General features: G+C 36.2%; 1 protein-coding gene and 1 pseudogene across 2 annotated transcripts in view; one reads left to right on the top strand and one right to left on the bottom strand.

Annotated features, from left to right (window-relative positions):
- Myom1 (myomesin 1) overlaps positions 1–24064 on the top strand; it is a 135250-nt gene that overhangs the window by 17437 nt on the left and 93749 nt on the right. For both annotated transcript variants that reach the window (XM_027942916.3, XM_027942915.3), the window contains exons 3-6: positions 9259–9399; positions 14082–14331; positions 14765–14922; positions 23940–24032. In XM_027942916.3, the coding sequence (XP_027798717.2) occupies positions 9259–9399; positions 14082–14331; positions 14765–14922; positions 23940–24032 (642 nt within the window). The remainder of the gene's footprint in view (positions 1–9258; positions 9400–14081; positions 14332–14764; positions 14923–23939; positions 24033–24064) is intronic.
- LOC114098689 (large ribosomal subunit protein eL21-like) lies at positions 5694–6245 on the bottom strand (annotated as a pseudogene).

The following is a 24064-nucleotide window of genomic DNA, read 5'->3' as shown; positions in this document are numbered from 1 at the left end:
GCGTGTGCCACCAAGCTGGGGAATTTTATTGAATGTTTTTATATTATATATTTATATTATATGTGAAGCATATATTTATATTATATAGACCTATTTCTTTATATTGTGTATATTTCTTATACATCTTTCACTTACTGTAATGTTTTATAATTTTCTGAATACAAGTGTTATACTTTAAGCTCTTTCAAAATATTTTATTCTTTTTGATGCTATTGTGAATGGAGTTGCCTTAATTGTGTTTTTTGATTGCTTATTGTTAATATATAGAAATATAGTTGACCTTTGTATTTTGATTTTGTATCCTACAACCTTGCTGGATTTGTGTTGGCATGTTTTGTGTGTAGATTCCTTAGGATTTTCTACATACAGGATTTCATCATCTGTAACCAGATGTGGACTTCTTCCTGTCTAACCTTAACTGCTCAGCCTAACTAGAACCTCCAGTAGAAGGTTGGTGAGAAGTGAAAAGAGCAGATTTACTGCTTGTTCCAATCTTAAAAGGAAAGAATTTTGCCTTTTGCCATAAAGTATGATTTTAGTAATAGATTTTTCATGGATGGCCTTTATTAGGTTGAAGAAGTTTCCTTCTAGTTCCATTTTTTTTTTTTTTTTTTTTTTGTAGAGGGTTTTTTTGTTGTTTGTGTTTCTTTGTGTTGTTTTGTTTTGATTTGGTTACCAATGATTAGACCCAGGGGCACTTAACCACTAAGCTACATCCCCAGCCCTTTTTATTTTTTTATTTAGAGGCAGGGTCTCACTGAGTTTCTTAGGGCCTTTCTAAATTGCTGAGGCTGGCTTTGAACTTGCACTCCTCCTGCCTCTGCCTCTCAGGCCACTGGGATTACAGACCTGCCTCACAGCACCCAGCTTGTTTAGAGTTTTTAACATATTGAATGCTACATTTTGTCACATGCTTTTTTTCTGCATCTATTGAGATTAGAATGTGGGTTTTTGTTCTTTATTCTATTAATATGATATATTAGACTAACTGATTTTCAAATATAAATCAACGTTTCCTTTTTGGGATAATCTTCATTTGGTTTTATATGTTGTTGGATTCGGTTTATTAATATTTTGTGAAGGATTTTGGTGTCTATCTTCATAGTCTATAGTTTTATTATAGTGTCTTTGTTTGCTTCGGTACCAGGTAATTACTGACTTTATGGAATGAATTGGATCGTATTCCTTTCTGTGTTTAAAAAAAGAAATTGAAAATGATTGGAATTGTTTCTTCTTTAAATATTTGATAAAATATGTCAGTGAAGTCATTTGGACATGGACTTTTCATTGTGGAAATATTTTACATTATGAATTTAATCTTTTTTCTTGTTATTGGTCTGTTTTCATATTTAAATCTCTTGTAGAATTGGTTTTAGTAAGTTAAGTCTTTATAGGAATTTTTCATTTTATATAAATTGCCTAATTTGTTGGCACGAAGGCAACTACATTATTTCCTGTCTGTGCCTCTTAATTTGGGTGGGGTTGAAAATTATATCTCTGCTTTCCTTCTTTTTTTTTTTAATTTTTTATTGTTGGTTGTTCAAAACATTACATAGTTCTTGATATATCATATTTGCTTTCCTTCTTTTTTAAAAGTTTTTTTTTTAGTTGTAGATGGACACAATACCTTTATTTTATTTATTTATGTGGTGCTGAGGATGGAACCCCACGCATGTGAGGCAAGCGCTCTACCACTGAGCCACAACCCAGCCCTCTCCTTTCATTCTTGATTTTAGTAATTTGTCTTATTTATATTAATATTATTATTTATTTTTCTTTTTGTTGTCACCAAAGCTTGATCAGTTTTCTTGATCTTTTAATTGATTTTGTTCATTTTTGTTCTGTTTCCTATTTCATTGATTTCCTCTCTGATATTTACTATATCTCCCTTTTGCTTATTCTGTGTTTAATCTTTTTTCTAGTTTCTTACAGTGGAAGCTCATTATTCATTTTGAGATCTTTCTTTATTTCTAATATTGATACTTAAAGCTGTAAACGTCACTGTATGTACTGCTTTAACTGTAATCCATACATTTTAATATTGTATTTTTGTTCTCATGTAGTTAAAATATTTTCTAATTTCTTTTGAAATTTTTTTGACCAATGGATTACTTAGAAATATGTCATTATTTTTCTGATGTCTGAGGATTTTCTAAATTTCTGTTGTACATTCTTGTTTAATTCTTCTGTTGTCAGAATATATATTTTCTATTATTTCATTCTTTTTAAATTGATTAAGATTGTTTTGTGAACTAGTGTATCCATTCTCTCTGAGAATGTTGAAAGAACAGTCACTCTTTTGTCATTGGGTGAAGTTATCTAGAAAGTTCAGTGAGGTCAAGTTGATTGATAGTGTTATTTAAATCCTCTAGGTCCTTGCTGATTTTTTGACTAGTTCTTCCTAATCAATTACTGGGAGTGGAATATTGAAGTCTCCAACTATTATTTTTCAGCTTTCTTTTCTTCTTTCAATTCTATCATTTTTCCTTTTGAATTTGGGGGCTCTGTCAGGTGCTTATGTATTTTTATTTTTATGTTTTTCTGAAGAATTGACCCTTTTATCATTAGGAAGTGTCCTTCTCTGTCTCTGTATGTGTATCTGTTTGTGCATATGCTTCTTGGGTTCTAAGCATCATAGAATTATAAATTAACATCTTTCATTAAATTGGGAAATTTTAGGTATTATTTCTTCAAATTGACTTTCCTGCCCTTTCTTTCTCTCCTCTCACTGCCATGACTCATATACTGGTGTATTTGACTTTGTCCAACTGGTCTTTGAGGATTTTAATTTTTCTTTATTTTTTAGATTGAAAAATTTCTATCTTTTCAAGTTAATTGATTCTGTTTTCCTTTATCTCAAATCTACTGTTGAGTTCCTCTAATAAATTTCCAAGTCACTGAGTGCTTTTTTGTTCCACGATGTCCATTGGTTTGTACTTTCTAATTTCTCTTTGATGATGCTTTCTACTTCTTCTTCTTCTTCTTTTTTTCTTTTTTTTTGTATCAGGGGTTGAACTTGGGAGCATTCGACCACTGAGCCACATCCCCAGCCCTATTTTGTATGATATTTAGAGACAGGTCTCACTGAGTTGCTTAGCACCTCACTTTTGCTGAGGCTGGCTTTGAACTCATGGGCCTCCTGCCTCAGCCTCCCAAGTTGCTGGGATGATTGGCGTGCTCACTGCTGATGTTCTCTACTTGTTGAATCATTGTTCCACCCCCCTCAGTGTGTGTGTGTGTGTGTGTGTGTGTGTGTGTGTGTGTTTCAAAGTTCAGGTCATTTATAAGTGACCTTAAACTTTCTTGCCTTTCCTCTCTGCATATGTGCACAGGCTTACATCCAGCCAATCATTTGTGGAAAACTTGGACCCTCCCCTCTTTCCCTGCACAGGTGTGAAGATTCCTTTTACTGTCTTGTTTTTCCTTATCTTTCTGTTAGATTTCTGACTGATCCAGTCTGCTGCCTGAATTAACCAGGCAATCTCAAGCTAGCTGAGCTGCTGGTCTTTTCTTGCTTATTTGCCACTTAGATTGCTACTGTTACAATTCTGCTGGAAGTTTTATCATGCTTTGACCATATCAAGCCAGCATCCTCCCACAGTAAAACAGATCTTTTCCTGCCTTTTCCCCACCTTGATAGAACTATCTTATGTACTGAGCTGAGGGTGGTGGATGGGAGCAGCCTAGGCATGAATGGCACAGACTCCCACTGCTCATATGTGAAGTTCAGTCATTTTTTTTTAAGAATAACCAATTCTCAGTGTAGTTGATGCTTTTGATTGATTTTTCAGAGCCCTGATTGAGTTTTTGACAAATGTGCCCTGATTTGTCATTGCTTTTTGAGAAGAGGAATCATTGAACTACTCATTCCATCATACTGGGAACCCTGCCTCTGCATTGGTAATTTTTGATAATTCATCAGCTGATTCTTATGTGAAACCAGAATTGAGAATCCTTAGGCTAGGGTGTAATTACAGGAAGATGAATCTGATTCCGTTGCATTCAGTGAGCATTCATTGAACAATGCCAATCACTGGACATAGTGCTGAGGACCCAAAGATAACTGGGACCATCCTTCTTCTTACATAGTCCAGTCGTTGGGCAAGACAAATAGAATAATCAATTAATCAGTGTAACCATGACCATGTAGGGATGGGTGATGCTGGGTTTGAGAACAAAGTTAGCAAAGACAGTACCCACAGGACACCATTTTTCTGAAATGTGCTGATAGGCTGAATATTTTCAAAATGTAACATAGTCCTTAAACAGGTCGAAGTGTGAATAAATTTATTTTTCAAGGGGGGATCAGGGATAATTTCCCCAAATTATGTTGTGATTATAAACATAACTGTAAAAGACCAGATTTTTAATTTATGCTACGTTTAATGAGGGTGTGTGTGTGTGTGTGTTTCTTTTTTAATTACTTGATTTATTTTTATGTGGTGCTGAGGATTGAACCCAGTGCCTTACACATGCTACCACTGAGCCACAGCCCCAGCCCAAATGAGGGTTTCTTTTTTTTTGGTTGTTGTTGTTGTTTTATTTTGTCTGGGCTGTGGTGATCTCAGAACCCCAGTTTATGATTCAGGAAAAGCAAAACAACATCAAAGTCATCATGGGCAGTGTGATGTGGTGTTACGATCTCCTAAGAACGGAGTCCACAAAGGCAAGCTGTGGACATGTAGAAAGAAATACTAGCACTTTTTTTTTCTTTTTAACTGAATTCTATCTTTAAAATCTCCTAACAATCGAATCAAGTGAATTTATACAATACATATTCATTGAACTTATAAATAAACAAACAAATATATATATAGGTGGCATGCCCTCAGTGGTTTTTGATTAAAAGAGTGTTCAGTCATAACCTTTGGAGACCACCGATACAGTGGAAAGAACACGAACCTGAAAATAAGAGATGGGTGCTAATTCCAGTGCAGCTACCAGCTTGCTGTGTGAACATGAGCAAGGTATAGAGACTTTTGTAAGCTTTTGTTTCTACATCTGTACAATGAGGGACTTGGTGTAATAAATAACTTAGAGGCCGTTTCTAGCTCTGGGATTCTATAAAAGGTTTTGTTCTTGCTTTTCCTGTCACGCATTATTGTGAAGTTGTACAAGGAGAAGATTATAATTTTTTCCTTTCAGTATTTGGATTAGATGAAGTTTTAGCCTGTTTCTGAGTTCCTGGAATATTTCTAGAGAGTGCCTCTGGACTTTGGCTGCATCCCATCTCTGTGGTGCTTCTGGTCATCGTTGTGATAACGTCATACATACCAAGACACTTATTTAAAATCTGTTAACTGTAGACATATTAACAAAGGACATAGTGCAATGAGTGGCAGAGTACAAAAAGATGCACCTAGACACAGTTATGGAGAGACATCTGGGGATGTACACAAGTCAGTCCTTACCTATTGCTTAATTTCATGGCTTGCTTCGATGGAAATTCAGAAAGTTTCAAGATTTAAGCTGAGTACATAAAGAATATCAAGTGTAGTTTTAATAGGAATAAGATCTACCTAGATCAAAACATATTGTTTAGTGTCTACTCCAAAACTGAGTTATTAGAGGATTACTTTCAAAATTTACATACAACTAAAAGCCCAGGGGGTTAACAAAACCTTACTTAGGTTCAAAGAAACTCAAAATCTACATATTTTATTTATTTATTTATTTATTTATTTTTAAATCACTTTTGTAGTCCACAAGCCTTTATTTATTTATTTTTTTAACATTTATTATGCCATGAATTCATAGGGAATAGGTTCCAGCAGTTCAGGCTCCTTTCCATTTGTTCTCACAAAATGTGCTTCTCTGGGTGGGGCAGGCTGGCGCTTCAGCTGAACCCAGGTACCTTTCTCTTTGGCTTCCTTCTTTTTCTGATCATTTTCCTTCACACGTTTCAGGAAGCTGTCTCGGCTCTTAGAGTGCTTAATATGCTCAATACGCACATTAATTCTCTTGGCAAGAATCTTGCCCTTAACTTGCTTATTCACAACAATGCCAACAGCATGCTGGGTAACATTGTAGACTCTCCCAGTTTTGCCATAACATTTGTGGGGCATTCCTTTTAGTACCTATTCCCTTGATGTCTACAATATCACCCTTCTTGTAGATTCGCATATATGTGGCCAAAGGAACAACTCCATGTTTTCTAAAAGGCCTGGAGAACATATATCGGGTTCCTCTCCTCTTTCCCTTTGTGTTCGTCATTTTGGCGAATTACTGAAAGATGGCAGTTCCGGCCGAGAAAAGCTACATATTTTATTTAACTCCCCTGAAAACATTTTTCAACTTTAAAATTTAGTAGTGTAAAATGTAGGACTTGGGCGTTCATGGATCATGACATAATAGACTATCAACAGTCTTTCCTCAAATGATTACACAGTTAATTTTAAAACTTTGTGTTTCCCTAATTCATTTTGCTTGCTAGCTTTAATAAATAACTTGGCATTACTAAATTATCTATTTGTGTGATATTTTAACATCTAATTCTTCACTCACCTTTTTTATTAGGAATCAAAAGCTGAAGAAACTTTAGGGGGTATAACAAAGGTGGAGATCTTTGTGTTTTCTAAATAATACTGTTAAATACATAACATCATAATACTTTTTATGAAGTCTTTTGTCCAGATAAATTATGAAATGGAAACTAATGATAGTGTCACGAATCTTCAGCATCAAATTCAACTATTAAAAAAATCAGTTGTGATTGATCAAATTATGCATGTGTATGTATGAATATAAGATAATGAATTCCACTATTATGTTTAATTATAGTGCACCAATAAAAATCATTTGCTAAGATTTACCTATGAGATGGAATCACATTCTGGGTGTGTTCTTTGTAGTAAATTCATCATTTTAAAGATCTGCCTTAAAGGAAAAATGACATAAAAAGATACAACATACCAAGAAGAATGATCAAAAATAGCTATTTTGATGCAAACAAACACTGAAAAATAAGGTTATAGAATAAGACTGTAGACACTAGAATAGAAATACAGAGAATAGAGCAAAAACTAGCAAAATAGAAGTTAGAAAATCCAACTATTCTAGAAATAGGAAAAGCACCAAGACACTTAAGCTCATAATTAATTTTATTTTGTATAGTAATAGAATAAATGAGCAAAGCAAATTACACTTTTAACTTGGATCTGTAGAAGCACAGCCTGTTCTCTGTGACCTGCTGGGGTATAGGATGCAGTCGTTCTGGTGCTGCCTGGAACAACCAGCCAGGAACAAATTTCACTCTGGCTTCCAATTGGTAACCAATCCACCAGCTTAACTTCAAGGTTCTAACCTTTAGTTTTAATGCTGATCATGGAAAGAAAGCTAGATATTCTTCTCTGGGGGTAGGGGGCAGATAATGGGGAAAAGAATCTTGCCATTTCCATGGGACCATTCCGGAGGTTCAAAGACAGTAGCCCACCCTGTCCCCCCCAGGCCTGGAGCCCCTGTGCCTTCTGCAGTTCTTTGCTGGCCTTAGAGCTCTGTGTAGCCCTACTTGTTTTCTCACATTGTTATTTATCCATTTTGTACTACGTGTATGTTGGGACTGTCTTCTGCTTTTGATTTAGGTCCTCCCGCTTTGCTTTTTCTAGATGATTTTCAAAGATCAGGAAATGGTCAAGATTTGAATGGTTTGTTTCAACCATTCAAACTATTGGGTTTTCCCATATAGTACTGTTCACATGCTTCTTCTTCTTTTCAAGTATTCTCCAGACCAGGGGCCATTATTATTATTATTATTATCATCATCATCATTATCATTATTATTATCATTATTACCAATGTTTTAGAATAGTTTCACCTTGACAGAAAAATTACAAGCACAGAACAGAGTTCCTACACAATCTCCCCTTGTTAACATCCTTCCTTACCGTGTGCCCTGGGACTTTTAACCCTGTCCAGAGATTGACTCTAGGGTGTCCATGAACTCCTCAAATTTATGCCCAATCTTATGGTTGTATGTAAATGCATTTCATTTCATCCAGGAACTGCACAGATTATGATAATACTTTTTGTCTTGTCAATCCTTTTCCTCTACCTCTGCTCTCATGTCACCTCCCTAGGAAAGGTTTTGGTTTGTTAAAACACTGACTGCCTCCCAGTGCCCGTGTGTACATAGGCATACAGAAACCACCAAAGGGGTCTTTATCACACCCCTGTAATTCTCTGGGTTATTTGATGTCACATCTTCATGTTTACATCCTATATTAACTCCATCATTTGAAGAACCCAGAGTTCCTTCAACAATAGGAGTTCCTTCAGCCTGTAGGAGGAACATGAAGCTTCAAAGTGCGAACTCAAGAGTCCTGCATCAGAATCGCCTAGGATCCCCATTCAGAAAAGCGTGCATTTTTAACAGTCCTCCCAAAGGATTTGAATGCAAAATTGCATCAAAACTGGTTATATAAGCCCAACATGGTGGTGCACACCTGTAATCCCAGCGGATCAGGAGGCTGAGTCAGGAGGATCATGAGTTCAAAAAGCCAGCCTCAGCAACTTAGGGAGGTCCTAAGCAACTTAGGGAGACCCTGTCTCTAAAGAAAATGTAAAAAAGGGCTGGGGATGTGGCTCGGTATTTAAGCGCACCTGGGTTAAATCCCTGGTACCAAAAATAAAATAAAAAACAACCCCCCCCCAAAAAAAAAACCTCATTTATATAGATTGCATAAATTTCAAACACTATCTTAACATTAAAGGATGTTTGGAAATATAAAATCTTTGGTCTTTTCCCTTGAAACTTTAAGGCGGAGAAGCCATGAAAATATCATTTTCTTTTAGTGTCTATATAGAATATGTTTGTGTATCTGAGATCTATCTAATTCCACTTAAGTTCTTTTTTTTTTTGCCATTATACATGAGCTCTCTTATTTTTTGCATTACAATTCTTAATACACCTTTATAGCACAATTTATCAAAGCTCTGTTTGTATATAAGCTATGTTGACACCTGATTCACATCTTCATATGTATTTTGTATAATGATGACCATCTCCTTTCACCATCCATGCTATTCCCTTTCCTTCCCACTCCTATTCCCTATCTAGAGGTAATCTTCAATTCCACTTAAGTTCTAAAGATAAAAGATAATAATAACATGAGAGATCTAAGATTCTGAAAAAACTCTTCCTAGGTTAAAACTTCCCTTCATCAGTAGTTTGAATGTCTTCAATGCACTTTTTAAAATTATTATTATCTAAATGTTCAATGCACTTTTGTTATTGTTTAACGTTAGGGGTTTTTATTTCAGGCTTACAGATTCCAGTCTGCTGTTAGATGATTATTCATCCAAGTTGAGCCCCAAAACCAAGAGAGCCAAGCAGAGCCTTCTGTCTCGGGAGGAGAAGGAAAATCTGCCAAGTGACTACATGGTGCCTATATTCTCTGGACGGTGCGTGTGCTTTCTCTGCCTGGCTTTGATTATTAGAATTGAAGAGTAAACTGTGTCAGATAATAATAGTAGCAACTAACATTTATTGAGCACTCACTATATAACAGTTGAGAAAGGTCTCAGGAATTTCGGAACTCTGAACCAAGGGAGATTCGTTAGTTGTAAAAATGGAATTTCTTTTCAGAAAGTTTTGCCATCACAGAGGATGCCTATGTGACCAAAAAAGAAAGAAAGAAAACCATTAGAACTTGATGCTACTTAGGTGACTAATGGGATGTAGAGCCTTGGATGCTAATGATTGAACACTAAATATAATCACTACAGCTAGTGTAAAAAGATTTTCCTAGGCACATGTTCATATCCTATTTTAACTATAAAGTGTTAAAACTATAAAATGTTGGGTCAACTGGAAAAAAAAGAGTTAATGTTTAGGTAAATGAAAAATGTCTTGGCTGTTCATGTGGTTTTAATTATTATTCATTAGGGGAAAAATGAAACATAATTTGAATGGAAACCAGATTGTTATCTATTTCCAGGTAAATTTCAAACAGAATAATCACTAAATCACAAGTCGATGTAATGCCAATTTTCTGACTTTATTATAAAAACTTCTTACTTACTTTTTTTTCTGTTAATAATATTCAAAGGAAACTTGTCTGAGACATCAAAATGAAAGCTTAACAGGAACTTGCTGGACCTTGCCCTGTTTATTTTCTCTGAATGTAGAACTATCCTCATAGTGAAGGTGACACTTGAAGTCAAAATCCTCTCACAGCTAACGTCAGGGAAAAGTAGATCCTCATTAAAGTCAGGAAATCTTTCGGTTGTGATTTTTGCTGACTCTCTCTGTTACCTTGGGGTTTTCTTTCCATCCCTGCCTGATAGTTCTTTTCTGACTTGTTTCAGAGGTTCATGTCATAATCATTCTGCACTCAATTAGGAAGGTAAAGGGACTTACTAGCATTCAAGTTTTAGTTTTTTTATCTGACATCCTTGATTTTTTTTTGAACTGAACTTTTCAGAGAAACATTTTTATAGTGCTAAATATGCTTGCCCAGACTAAGCCCATTCACAGTAATTTTATTTATTTATTTATTATTTGTTCTAATTATTTCTACATGATAGTAGAATGCATTTTGCTACATCATACCTAAACGGACTGTAACTTCTCATTCTTCTGATTGTAATGATGTAGAATCACATCAGTTGTGTAATCATATATGCACATAGGTAATAGTGTCTGATTCATTCTACTATCATTCCTAATCCCCATACCTCTGCCCCTCTCTTCACTCTCCTGTCTAATCCAAAGAACCTCTATTCTTCCTAGTCACTGCTTCCCACTATTGTGATTTAGCATCTGCATATCAGAGAAAACAATCTGCCTTTGGTTCTTTGGGATCGGATTAGCATGATATTCTTCAGTTCCATCCATTTACCAACAAATGCTGTCATTTTATTCTACTTTAAGCTGAGCAATATTCTTGTGTGTGTGTGTGTGTGTGTGTATCACAATTTCTTCACCCGTTCATCTATTAAAGGGCACCTAGGTTGGTTCCATAGCTTAGCTATTGGGAATTGAACTGCTATAAACATTGATGTAGCTGCATCACTGTAATATACTGATTTTAAGTCCTTTGAGTTATAAACCTAGAAGTGGGATAGCTGGGTAACATGGTGGTTCCATTCCAAATTTTCTAAAGACTTTCCATACTGCTTTCCAGAGTGGTTGCACCAATTTGCAGTCCCACGAGCAATGTATAAGTGTAACTTTTTCCCTATATCCTCGTCACATGCACAGTATTTTAATGTACACTTGTATTCATTATAGGAGTTGGCTAGCCTAGAAGTAGAATGTTTTGGGGTTTTGTTTGTTTGTTTGTTTTGTTTTGTTTTTGCTCTTTTTCCCCACTCTGTTTGGAAAAAATTTAATGAGGCTGGGAGTGTAGCGCTTAGTGGTAGAGCATGTGCTTAACATGCTCAAGGTCCTGGGTTTAATTCTCTGCACCAAAAAAAAAAAAAAATCATTAAAAACCACATCAACTTAGCCTACAAGATATATCTCATTACCTGAGAGGGCACAAAATGAAGTTTCTTGCTCCTAATGTCTTCTCCCTGTGCTTTCCCCACTAAATGGATTTGCATCTTCCAGGCCAATCTCAAGAAATGATATTTCATAAAACAGTGTGATAAAAGACAATGTGAAAAAATTGACCTTCAAGGGTTTATCTCCAGTTCTTATTTTTTTAATATGGATTGATCTCCTGTCTTTTGTTACTATGTTGAAAATAACTTTTCAAAATGGTGTTAATGATATTTACAATCTGAGAAGAAAATAGGAAAGCAATTAATATTTGTTGAATATCTATTTTATCTTGCTAAATCCTCCATACAACCCTAGAATGTATTAGCATATCATTTTTTGGACAAGAGCGTCAATGGTTAGTGACTTGCTAAAAGTCACATGGTTGGTAATGAAAGAACTGAAGTCCTCCCAAGACTGGCCAATGCACTGTCCGTGTTTTCTGTAGTTATAGTTTGTTTCTGGAAAACATCATTTCTTCTTCATGAATTCCCCTTCTTGTACTCTGGTAAGTTGATTTGGCTTTGTGTTAGCAATAAGGTTTCTCACACACACACACATTGTTTTACTGATGCATTATCGTTGTACATAATGGTGGGATTCATTATTACATATTCATACATGCACACAATGTAACAATATAATTTGGACAATATCACCTCCCTGCACTTTCCCCTCCCTCCACTCCCACCCCGTGGTCTCTTTCCTCTACTGAGTACGTAGGCTGATTGCTTAGTTCAGCAATAGGTTTTGAATTTAGGCCATTAGAGATATGCAGAGTATTAAGAAGTTTTTAATTTATTTTTGCTTTATAGCAGTGTGTTTTGTTAACATATTAATACCACATTTCTTGCTCTTGTGCCCAGATTACAGAAGGATATCATCAATATCCCCTGTATTTACTTAAAGTAGAATATCCCTATTGACCAGGGCCCAACATATTTTTTTAAAGTACATTTGAATTCTCATATTAAATAATTACATGTTTAAGGTTTTTTGTTTGGTTGGTTTTTGAGATTTAGTTTATTGGTACACAGAGGCCGTGACTTCTTTCTGCCCTCTGAGCGTTCAATATTTCCACAGTTCAAGGTAATGAGAACTTATACTTGAAGTTCTTTCAGTTAGAGTTGTCTCAACTTGGGGCAAGACTAGCATTGCATATGGTCCATCATGATATGTATCAAATCATATTATAGAGCCCATTTCAAATCTCTCTGTTGTATGTCGACTTCCATAGAGAATTCCAAACAAATTTCCTTGATGCTTTGTTTTGCATTCACTTACTAATTCTTTATTTACTATCTCATTCAAAAGAAAATATTAGAGGTAATAATGTCAGGACACTAAGCTAAAAATTTTTATTTTTCTTTTCCCTCTACTAAATTATAGTGTATATATTACTAAATTCCATAGTGTAGACTATCTTGTTGATACCTGGAAAGATAGAGAAAAAGTTAAAATTTAATCACTAAGTTTTAGTCAGAAACCAAATGGACTAATGTTGTCTTCCAGATGTTTTACTAATATTCCATGAGAAATTTAAAACTTGGGCAAATATTGAGTTCCACTTCTCAGTAAACTGCAGAGTCAGGCGCTAGGAACCCGTAAACACTGTGGCAATATTAGTGTAAATTCTGAAGTAATTCTTATAAGAAAAATCAAATGTACAATTCTGACTTAAGAGACCAAAGTAGATTTAATTTCAAGGGAATCTTCAGTATAATTAATACACTTTCTCACTGAAATATCTAATGGTGTTTTCAACAAAGGCATTGGAGGAGACTAAAAATAACCAGAATAGTTTTGGCAACATTAATAAATCACCACACGATTCTCTCATAAACAAGGACACTAAGCATAGTACTTTTGGATGTTACCACTCATCTGTCATCACCAGCAAGTCCTTTTTATAAATACCACAACTTTCATTGCAAATTTGATCATTTCTTCTCATCAGGGCTATGTACAAGCACAAATGATTGTCGTATTAAACACACACACATATAATGTCATGTATATACATGACATTTACTATCTGAGAAAGAAATTTAGCAGGCATTGGCTCTCATGTAATCTAGAACATATTTAAACATTGAACATCTTTGAGCAGGACATTGTCTCAGCTGAGTTATGGAATCCAAATCAAGTAGTCATATACCAGGAGCATGGGCACATAAACTGGAATAAAGTCTTCTGGAAATGAAATCATAACTTCATGTATTATTGTATTTGGATACACTAACTAGTAAAACAGGCTTGGGCAAGTTATCTAACTTCTCAGAACCCAGTTACCATATATCGAAAGTAGAAGTGCTATTATTTACCTCATGGATTTTCATGTGAATAAAATAAAATGAGATAATCTATGTGAAGAGCACTAGAACTTTAATAAGTATTATTGCTGTTGTTGTTACTATGATCATTTGTTAAGGGGAAGACCACTACTATATGGGAAGAGTCAGCTCCTGGTTTACCAGGTTGTTCTATGTCAGGTTTTTCTTGGTCACCTTTCTGAGTTCTGGATCCTTGAACTTAGTAAAAGGAGGCAATCTTATTACTGCCATCCCAATATCCACATTTTACTATTATTGTGTTTTAGCCAAGTACATGTCAGTGGAATTACAGATACGGAAGAAGAAAGAATTAAAGAAGCTGCTGCTTATATAGCCCAGAGGAATCTTCTCGCTAGTGAGGAAGGAATCACAGCATCCAAACAGTCCACGGCGTCTAAACAGTCCACAGTGTCCAAACAGGCCACGTCCACCCTTCAACAAGAGGAAACTTTTGAAAAGAAGTCAAGGAAAGTTGCAATTCGAGAAAAGGCAGAGCGCCTGTCACTGAGAAAAACAGTAAGAAAACACAGTTTGATGCTGATTACAATGTAAGAAGTTGTGTTTGTGTGTAGATAAAGACTGATCTGTTTTCAATGAAGAAATATGTGATCTTATCGAAAAAAGTAAGGAAACAAGAAAAAAGACATTAATATGTGTAGGCCACAGAAAGGCAAACTAAATAGTTTAACATTTCACAGAATTTCAGATTTTTTTAAAAATTAAGGTTTTAAAGACTTAAGAAATCCATCTTCTGGAAGTAAAATACATTGCTCAAGTTTAAAATGTTAAGTAACTGCATTTTTTTTTTTTAAGGGAGAAAGGGAATGGAAAAATAAGGCTCCAACTGGAAAAATAAAAATACTGGCTTCTACTGCTCTTTTAGTAACAGAAGTTACTTTATTTTTTGTAGTATTTTGATAATCATGCTTGTTTGTTTGTTTATTTTCAGTTAGAAGAAACCCAGGCATATCATGATAAGTTGAATGAAGACCATCTTCTCCATGCTCCTGAGTTTATTATTAAGCCTCGTTCCCACACGGTTTGGGAGAAAGAGAATGTAAAATTACACTGCTCTGTAGCCGGCTGGCCAGAACCTCGTGTCACATGGTATGTCATCTTTATGAAAACTAATAGAATCAATTACACAAAGTTAAGTTTACCTCTAGTGAAAGCATACTGCACTATCAATATACAAGGGTCAATGGGAGCATCTATAAGTTTGCAAAAGTTTAAAAAAAAATGAAAAGAGGATATTGAGATGAATTATCATGTATGGAAATAAGAAAACAATCGTGTATACATACAATAGATTATAATACTTTACAATTCTATTGTGATACGGGTCTTTATTTTATACATATTTGCATACCAAATATGTCTATAACCTCTATGGACCATAAAAATCTGCTTCCCTTGGCACACTTTACAATATAGTATGAAGCAATGTTACCTTCAAAAAGAAGGTAACATTCAGAAGCAATGTTACCTTCAAAAAACAACCTAAAATCCAGAAAGCCTCTATCACTCCCTCTTATGGGAGCTGAGGCCTCAGAGTGCTTTCTGACATCAAACAAAGGAAGGAATTGAATGGGAGATAGTGCCCCATATGGGGCCCTAAGACATTATTTTTCCATAAAGAATAAGCACACCTTTTCTCCTTCCATTGTACATTCTAATGCAATTGTCAATGCCTTTGTGATCCTTCAGCTTATCATTTTCCTGTCCTATGTCTTGAGTATGGAAAAGGAAAAATATCTGCCACAAAGAGTAGAAATGTGAGAGTCATTGAGCAAAAAAAAAAAAAAGGGCTGGGGATGTGGCTCAAGTGGTAGTGCGCTCACCTAGCATGCATGTGTGGGGCATTGGGTTCGATTCTCAACACCACATAAAAACAAAATAAAGATATGTGTCCACCTAAAACTAAAAATGAATAATTTTTTTTAAAAAAGATTCACCTGCAATATCAATTTGTCTTTGAAAGTTCTGGATTTACTTACAATTTTTCTGTGTATGCAAACTCTTTCAAGGGATTTTTGACTTTGAAAGCCAAAAATTAAAAACCAATACTGGCTATGAATTATTAAGGCAAACAATGTAATTTTTAAATTTATGTTTTATTTTTTTTTTAAATTTACGTGTTTTAGAATATAAAAGTAAGTTAGAAATAAGACTGCCTTTGTCCCACCCCTCTTTGTGACAGTGGAATTGCTTCATTTGGCTCTTTAAAGGAACATGTCCTCCTAAAACAGCTTACTGGGCTGGGGGTATGGCTCAGAGATAGAGCACTGGCTGTGTGAGACTTGTCTAGTCCCCTAGTCCCTGGCACCACAACAAACAAACAAAACTTGATTACTTCCCATCAAAAAAAGAAAATCCAAGCTTTATTATAAAAATTCATGAATATCTACATCATGTACAACCAGAAGAATGAGTAATTATACTGTTTTTATATGTAATGTAATATAGTGCATTCTACTGTCATGTATAGCTAATTAGAACAAATTTTTAAAAATGCAAAAAATAAAAATGAAGAAATCCATGACTAATAAGTTTTCAACTTCCAGAAATATTGTTTGGTCAATAAAAATTCCTCTTATTTTGTAAATTAAAATATATTAATAATAAATGAATAAACAGCATCCTTAATTCAGTAGATATAGACATTACATATTTTCTTATCTTTCTTTTCTTGCTTTTTAAGAATTAAAAGATATTTTTCAAAAGGGTGCAAAGTCATCTCTGGGAAATAAATATTAATTTCTTAAGCAGTCATTTATCCTGTGCAAGGCATATGGAACAAGAAATCCAACCACCTATCACTGATGGTCTTATTAAGCCAGAAGGATGTGATTTCAGAGGCAGAACTCAACTTTAGAGATTAAACTCCCTCCACTGTGCTTTGCTGGCCTGGCAACAAAATAACTGGAAAACAAACAAAACAAACTCCCCAGAAAAAAATATGAGATGACCACACTGATGACCCTTAGAATCCTAGTTAAAGTTAAAAACAGCACTGTCCATTTTCAGTTATACTAAGAGCTAAGAAGTACTACAAATTGTCCCCCAAATCCTTCACATGTGTCTTTATTGATTTTGCTTTGTCTCAGAGGATTGGAGAGCTGGAAGAGCTTCCTCTAGACTCAAAACCCCCCTTGATGCTTTAGTCATATATATATAAGGTAGATGGACACAATAACTTTATTTTGTTTATTTAGTTTGTTTAGTTTGTTTGTGTGGTGCTGGGGATCGAACCCAGTGCCTCACGCATGCTAGGTGAGCGCTCTACCACTGAGCCACGACTCCAACCCTAGATGCTTTAGTTTTAATTTCATGGAATTTCAGAGTAGCAACTCCTTCTAGCCTGAAGCAAAGCAGCCATCACTGGGACTCAGTTTCTTACTGTAAGTTCTCCCAGGAGGGACAGAATATTTCACAGAAAGTCTCATTTTGCAAACTGAATGAAAAAAATAAATATTAAAACAAAAACAACAAAAAAAAAAAACCCAAAAAACCGCACAGAGGACAACTAAGAAAATAGCTAAACTACTTCGAAAACAAGATTTGTCCCTGGGTGAATGAAATTTGGATAATGAACTCAAAGATAATCGACAGTAGGCTATGGCAATGAACAGGGTCAGATCCAGGTTTGTGGGACAGGAAACTTACACAATTTGGGAGATGCTCTTTACAAAAAAGACTATAAGGTTGGTAGTATAAATTAGGCCTAAGGCCTTGCAGGGCCCCATGTTGGGGAGATACCCTTAAATTTAAGCCTCATTCATTTCCAGGTCAATCTACCTGTGGGAGTAGATTCTTTGTGGGATGTGTTGCCTTTTTCAAAAGTCTATCTGGAGCTCTAAGCTGTTTTGTAATGCTGGCAGAGTATGCCCTCTTCAGTAAGGTTCTCCTCAAAGAGCAGGGAAGCCACAATCCAAACAAGAAACAAGGTTACTGGTGATTACTTTGCTGCCATTTATGCCTTTTTAGTACCTAATTGAAGCTTCCTGGGCCAAACCTTGAGTATAGTATGCAGGAAATACTGGGGATGCCCTTTCTGAATAGCAGGAGGTAAATGAAAAGAATACGTTTGGGATGATGCTTTAAGGTACACCCAGTCCTAACAGTTAAATCCTAAGTCATGTCTTTCAAAGGCTCGTGTGCAGGGGCCTGATTCTCTCAGAACCCTTTCCAAAGAGGGTTTGACTCCAAGTTTCCACTGGGCACAGTTAGGTCATGGGAATCCCTGAGGTCTAACAACTACCATGAACATGTAGCAGCTACTCTTCAGCCAATCCCAGATTACGACTTCTATTTAAGTGGAACCAGAGGTTACCCAGAGGGCACTAAATGGCAGGAGCACATGTCACTCATCAAGGCCAGGTGCAGGGAGGACGCCAGCACCATCCTCTTCCCAACTCAGAGCAGAGGGCAGCCTGTTTATGAGTTGGATTCAGTAGGAAAGTTGGTGGCAGAGGATGCTGAGCCACACCATGGTGAAACCAGCCACCTAGAGGGGAGCTGTGTCAACATAGAAGGAAATTATTTATGTAGTGGTAAAACCAAAGTTTTAACACCTGATAGGCCATTTTTAGGTAATAACTTGCATTATAATCTGTTAGGAGAGAAAAAAAGAATTTATGTTTGTATTTGTTTTATTTGCATACTGAAATTTGCATAATGAAATATGTAAGAACCTGAGAGGAGCAATGGACTCTCAGGGAGGAGTCAAGTAGAAGGGGACAAAAGGGATGGTATCAGGAAACAGGCTGTTTGCTCTGTATCTTTTATATCTTCTGGGTCTTGGAGCAGATCAGTATATTACCTAGTCAGATTTTTAAAATTACATTAGATAGGAGAGAAGAAAGAAGGTCTTTTTAAAAAGAGAAAATTACAGGCACACACCTGTAATCCCAGCAACTCAGGAGGCTGAGGTAGGAGGATCACGAATTCAAAGCCAGCCTCAGCAAAAGTGTGGTGCTAAGCAACTCAGTGAGATCCTGTCTCTAAATAAAATACAAAATAGGGGGATGTGGCTCAGTGGTTGAATGCCCCTGAATTCAATCCCTGGTAACTCCCCTGCCAAAAAAAAAAAAAAGGAGGAAATTATCTTAATTTTGCCTTTTTTTTGTTTTGTTTTGTATCAGGTATTGAAGCCCCACGGGCTAGCCACTGAGCAACAATCTCAGCCCTTTTATTTTATGTTTTGAGGCAGGGTCTTTTATTTATTTATTTATTTATTTACTTATTTATTTATTTTGTTTTAATTAGTTACACATAACAGTACAATGATCTTGACATATACAATTGAATCAGATTGGAGACTGGGTCTTTCTAAGTTGCTTAAGTCCTCATTAAATTGCCGAGTCTGTTCTCAAACTTTTGATCCTCCTGCCTCAGCCTCCTGAGTTGCAGGGATTACAGATGTGCATCACCATGCCTGGCAATTTGGCCCTTTTTTTAAAGGGCCAGATTTAATTGGATTTCTGATTTGAGGACTAAAACAAATTTGTCAATGGAGTTTTTTTTTGGTACCAGGGATTGATTGAACCTAGGGGTGCTTAATCACTGAGCCACATCCCCAGCCTTTTTTTTATTTTTTATTTTAAGAAAGCTTTTCACTAAGTTGTTTAGGGCCTTGCTAAGTTGCTGAGGCTGGCTTTGAACTTGAGATCCTCCTGCCTCAGCCTCACAAGCTGCTGGGTTTACAGGTGTGCACCATTGCTCTTGGCATCAATGGAGATTTTGATTGTAGCCTGCAGGGATATAGAGCAACTCATTGTAGCAATATATTGGTATTAGTGAGTAATATTCATTTATTCACTCCACACCTGTGTTTTCAAATCTATGTTGGGTCCTGACTAGACCCTTAAACAAGATATTTGTATGTAACTCCTTAGTCCAAAAGTCACTGTCAAATAGACACTTGATGAAAATGATCATTAAGCATTTAATTCAAAACCTAGGAATAAAATATTTTAAATGTAGGAAGATTCTAGAGATTTGTAAAATTTCTATATTTGCAAATTTTGAGAATTTGTATATTCTCTCATGAAATTATATGCATTGAATTTATTTGCAAGATTAGAGCTATTTACTATATATATATTTACATTTAGCAGTTCCTATCATATTATCATAGGAAAACAACCTAAACTTAAAATAGTTAACGAACATTATTTGCAAATTATTATCAGTTCCCAACCTAAGGGTATGGGAGTTTATTTTAGGGTTTTCTTATTTAACTCCAAATCTATCCTAATGGGATAGATCTTTCAGATAATTTTAAAGTAGGTATTAGCTATTTATTCAATATTTAAGGTTGGATTTTAAGCACCAGTTCCATTTGTGGTGAGATTTAAAATGTTCAAGATCATTTTGGTATGAAATGTTTGTTGATTAAAAATAAAAACTATTACGAAGGCTTGATTGTGTTTTGCTCAGCCGAAGAGCTTTCACTGTAACTTCTCATTATCAAAGTCAGTCTGACATCTGAGCTGACATTTGTACAGAAGGTGACAAAATTCACTGGTGGCAGATTTGTTATTCTAGAAATACTTACAGTATCCTGAAAGCTCATTAACTGATAGTTTAATGAACTACTTGAAAATCATAATGGAAATGGCATACATCTACATATTTGCAAGGATTTAAGAAATCCTTTGACAAATAATCCCAAGGTATAGATCACTCTCTAAAATTAGCCAATGACTGTCCAGTTTGGAATTTCATTTTCCAGAAATAACAAGTGGCAAAGTGTATACAGAGCAGGCTGCAGGTCCTTCTTTCTTCTCTAACTGAAGACTGAAAATGGCCAATCTCAATGGACCCCAAACCTGAGTGCCTCATCAATGAAACTCCTTGGAGAATAGAATGAAGTTGCTTTTTGACTTCATCCTTTCTATTGCTTTAGCCCACAGTTTCCTCCTTTGACATCCAGAGTTCCAGAGGAAAGACTGGAAGCTCCCCAGTCAGAGCGTTGTGTGTATACATAAAACCAATTTTCTTTGCCAGGTGGTCACATTAGAAGAGTCGTTGAGTGTTTAGGTGGGGGAAATATTTAGCTGGGGGAAAGTCATCAAGGTGCTAAGTTGGGCAGTACCCTGGGAATTGCAAAATACCATTTTAACTCAAACTTTATAGAGATATGAACAGCATTGTTGACCCAAAGCCAACTTGAGTGTCACTCTGTCCCTTGGTCAAGCAGCACTTGCCACAGTATTTAGTGTCATATTGGTCTCCTTGTGCTGAGAAGAGCTACTGAAAAGCCTTCAGCACATGAAAATATGGAGCAAGAGGGAGCTTCCTGGTGGAATATGAAATGACCTAAACCAGTCCAATCCAAGAACATGCTAATCAACCTGTTCTACCCTGTCATTTATCAAAATGGGGACTGTTGAAGATTAGGGGTGGCCAGGAGATTTCTTTTGACAATCCATCTCTGATCAAATAGTCCTCCTTGTTTAGAGCCCTGTGGGGAGACAGCTGCCCGAAGTGGCTTCTGGGCTGGCAGGAAACAGTTTGTGGTAGCAATGCCTTCTGTGAGTGGGGGAGAGGGTTATGCAACTACACCTGCTTGCTGTGCAGCTGTGACTGTAGCTAGACTAACCCTCTTCAACTCACATCTGAGAGAAGCAAATGCCTCAGCTTCCTCTCTTTGTATGTACTTCTTTAAAATTATCCCTAGCATGAAGGATATGCTTGTCAGAATTCCATTCTTTCAGAAAAAAATGATGAAGCTACAATTTATCTATTGCATCACACAGTAATTGTCTTCTATCTAATTAACCAACACTGAGTACCTACTATTTGCCCCATGACTCATCCTGCTTCAAGAGTGGGACTAGAAATAAATATGGATCAGAGACAGTCCTCATCAGGGGACTGGCAACCTAATAGAGGAAACACAGATCCAATCATTATTTTGATAAATCTTATAGTTAGCAATTTGAACCAAGTAATCCTGATTGATTATTCATATTGTGTGGGATTTTTAAGGAGGAGTCTATTGAAGAAGTGCCATTTGATCCGACTCTTGAAGGATGAGTTGAAATTTTCCTTAGAAAGGAGAGTGAGCAAGGTGAAGAAAATGAATAATGTATTGAGGCAAGGGGCCCCACACCTGTTACTGCAGCTCTTTGGGGGCCTAAAGCAGGAAGATGGCAAGTTCAAAGCCAGACTGGGAAACTTAGTGAGACCCAGTCTCAAAATAAAAAAACAACAACAATAAAAATGAATGATTTTGCTTTAGAAACTCTATTAGTTTTCCATTGCTATAACAAAAACTAAGGCTGGATGTTTTGTAAAAGAAAGAGATTTATTTAGCTCATAGTTTTGGAGGCTGAATCCAAACAACAAGTTGCCAGTTCTGGTGAGTGTCCTTCTTAGCTCTGTCATAACATAGCAAATGGCATCATGGTGAGAGTTAATGCAAGAAGTGAAAATCACAGAGTGGCAAAGGCTAAGGAGGGACCGGGCTTGCTCTTTTATAACAATTCACTCTCGTGGAACTAACCAGGATCGTCAGAAATACTTTAACAATGCTAAGGGTAATGACCCAAATGACTTTGCACCCAATCACTTTTAAGAGGTTCCACTCATAATACCACCACATTGAGGACCAAGCTTCTGACACATTCCCTGGGGGACAAACCCATCCAAAAACCACAGTGAGGGCACAGGGTGTGTGTGAGTGTGTGTGTGTGTGTGTGTGTGTGAGTGTGTGTGTGTGTGTGCACATACACACAAAAGAGAAAGAGGGAGAGAGAGGAGTTAGGGAGAGGAAAGAACTGGCTAACGCTGATATTCTTTCTGTCTCTTTCCACCACTTTCCCTGCTCCTAAATATCCTTATAATCATTTCCAAAAGTATGCAGTTCCATAGAGAGTAATTGGAAAATGCAGAAATCCATAGGGTCAGGAGCCAGATTGTCTGGGTTTAAATCCCAGCTCTGCTCTTCCTAGCTGTGCAATGTGGGGCAAGTTCCTTAATTTCTCGATGCCTTGGTTTCTTCTTCTGTCAACCAAAGAAAGCATTACCTCATATGGTAGTTGCAAGGACTGAACTTACGGATTCTGCCTAGGCATAGAGCACTTAGTGAATCCTCTATCATTTGTGGTTATTAGCATTACTTGTACACGTGAATTGGGGTGTCTCAAAGGAAAACCCAGCTCCTCTTTTGGGAAGAATTGATTTAAGGAGATAAGCATAACCACTGGCTCCTGAGAACATGAGGACATGGAAAGAATCCAGTTGCTACTTACAGATGTGTGTGACCCAAGCCACCCTCTGGGGACTGAGAGGCTTAACCACCCATGGAACAGTCAGAAAAAGAGAAGCTTTTAGCTTTTGAGAGGAGTTTCCTTTTCTACTTTATAAGTTTTTCCAAAGTAAGAACCATGTTTGTTTATGACATAGAATAAACCACTTAAATATAATGATCTTTCAGTATAATGACGTTGTTTTGAATAATGACATGCAAGAATGTTAGCAAGAAGAACATTTTACTTTCATCTCACACAGTGAGCCAAACATGAAACCTCCATTGTTATGTCAACAATGGTCAATTTTTAGCTTTTTTTTTTATTGACACATACACAACTAAGTGTATGTTACATATAAATATAGAGTTTTGGTGAATTTTAGACTGTGTACACCTCTAACAAGAAACCTGTGTAACAGCACCCAAATCAAGAAACCAGACATTATCAGTACCCAAGATGCCTTTTTTACACCCCACCCTTCACTCCAGGAAATAACTATCCTGACCTCCAGCTGCATTATCTGGTCTTTTTGGTTTTGCACTTATTACACTCTGTGCTCTTTTGTAATCGGGTTTTTCCATTAACAAGAGGTACATAAGATTCATCCATATTGTTTTGAATAGTTCATGTTTTTCAAGTAAATTTTATGGAAGAAGGGAAAGTACTTCAGCAAGAAATTTCACTGTTTTGCAAGTGCATTTTCTTTAAGCTCATATAATTTATATTTATTAAATAGATGCCACTGCTATCCTCGGGGCCTTATTTATAGAAGGTGTCCCCGCAAGAAGAAGAATTGGATGTGTGTGTTTAATCATGTAGTTATTTGCACGTCAGTAGATTCATTTCATTTCCATCATCTTACAGGTATAAAAATCAGGTGCCAATAAATGTCCATGCAAACCCTGGAAAGTATGTTATTGAAAGTCGATATGGAATGCACACTCTGGAGATCAACACGTAAGAGAACACCAATGTTTGTGTGTGTCATC

The sequence above is a fragment of the Marmota flaviventris genome, chromosome 16, assembly GCF_047511675.1.
Source record: "Marmota flaviventris isolate mMarFla1 chromosome 16, mMarFla1.hap1, whole genome shotgun sequence".
NCBI lineage: Eukaryota > Metazoa > Chordata > Mammalia > Rodentia > Sciuridae > Marmota > Marmota flaviventris.
Note: the sequence above shows the minus strand (reverse complement) of the source record. Positions and strands in the feature narration are given on the sequence as shown.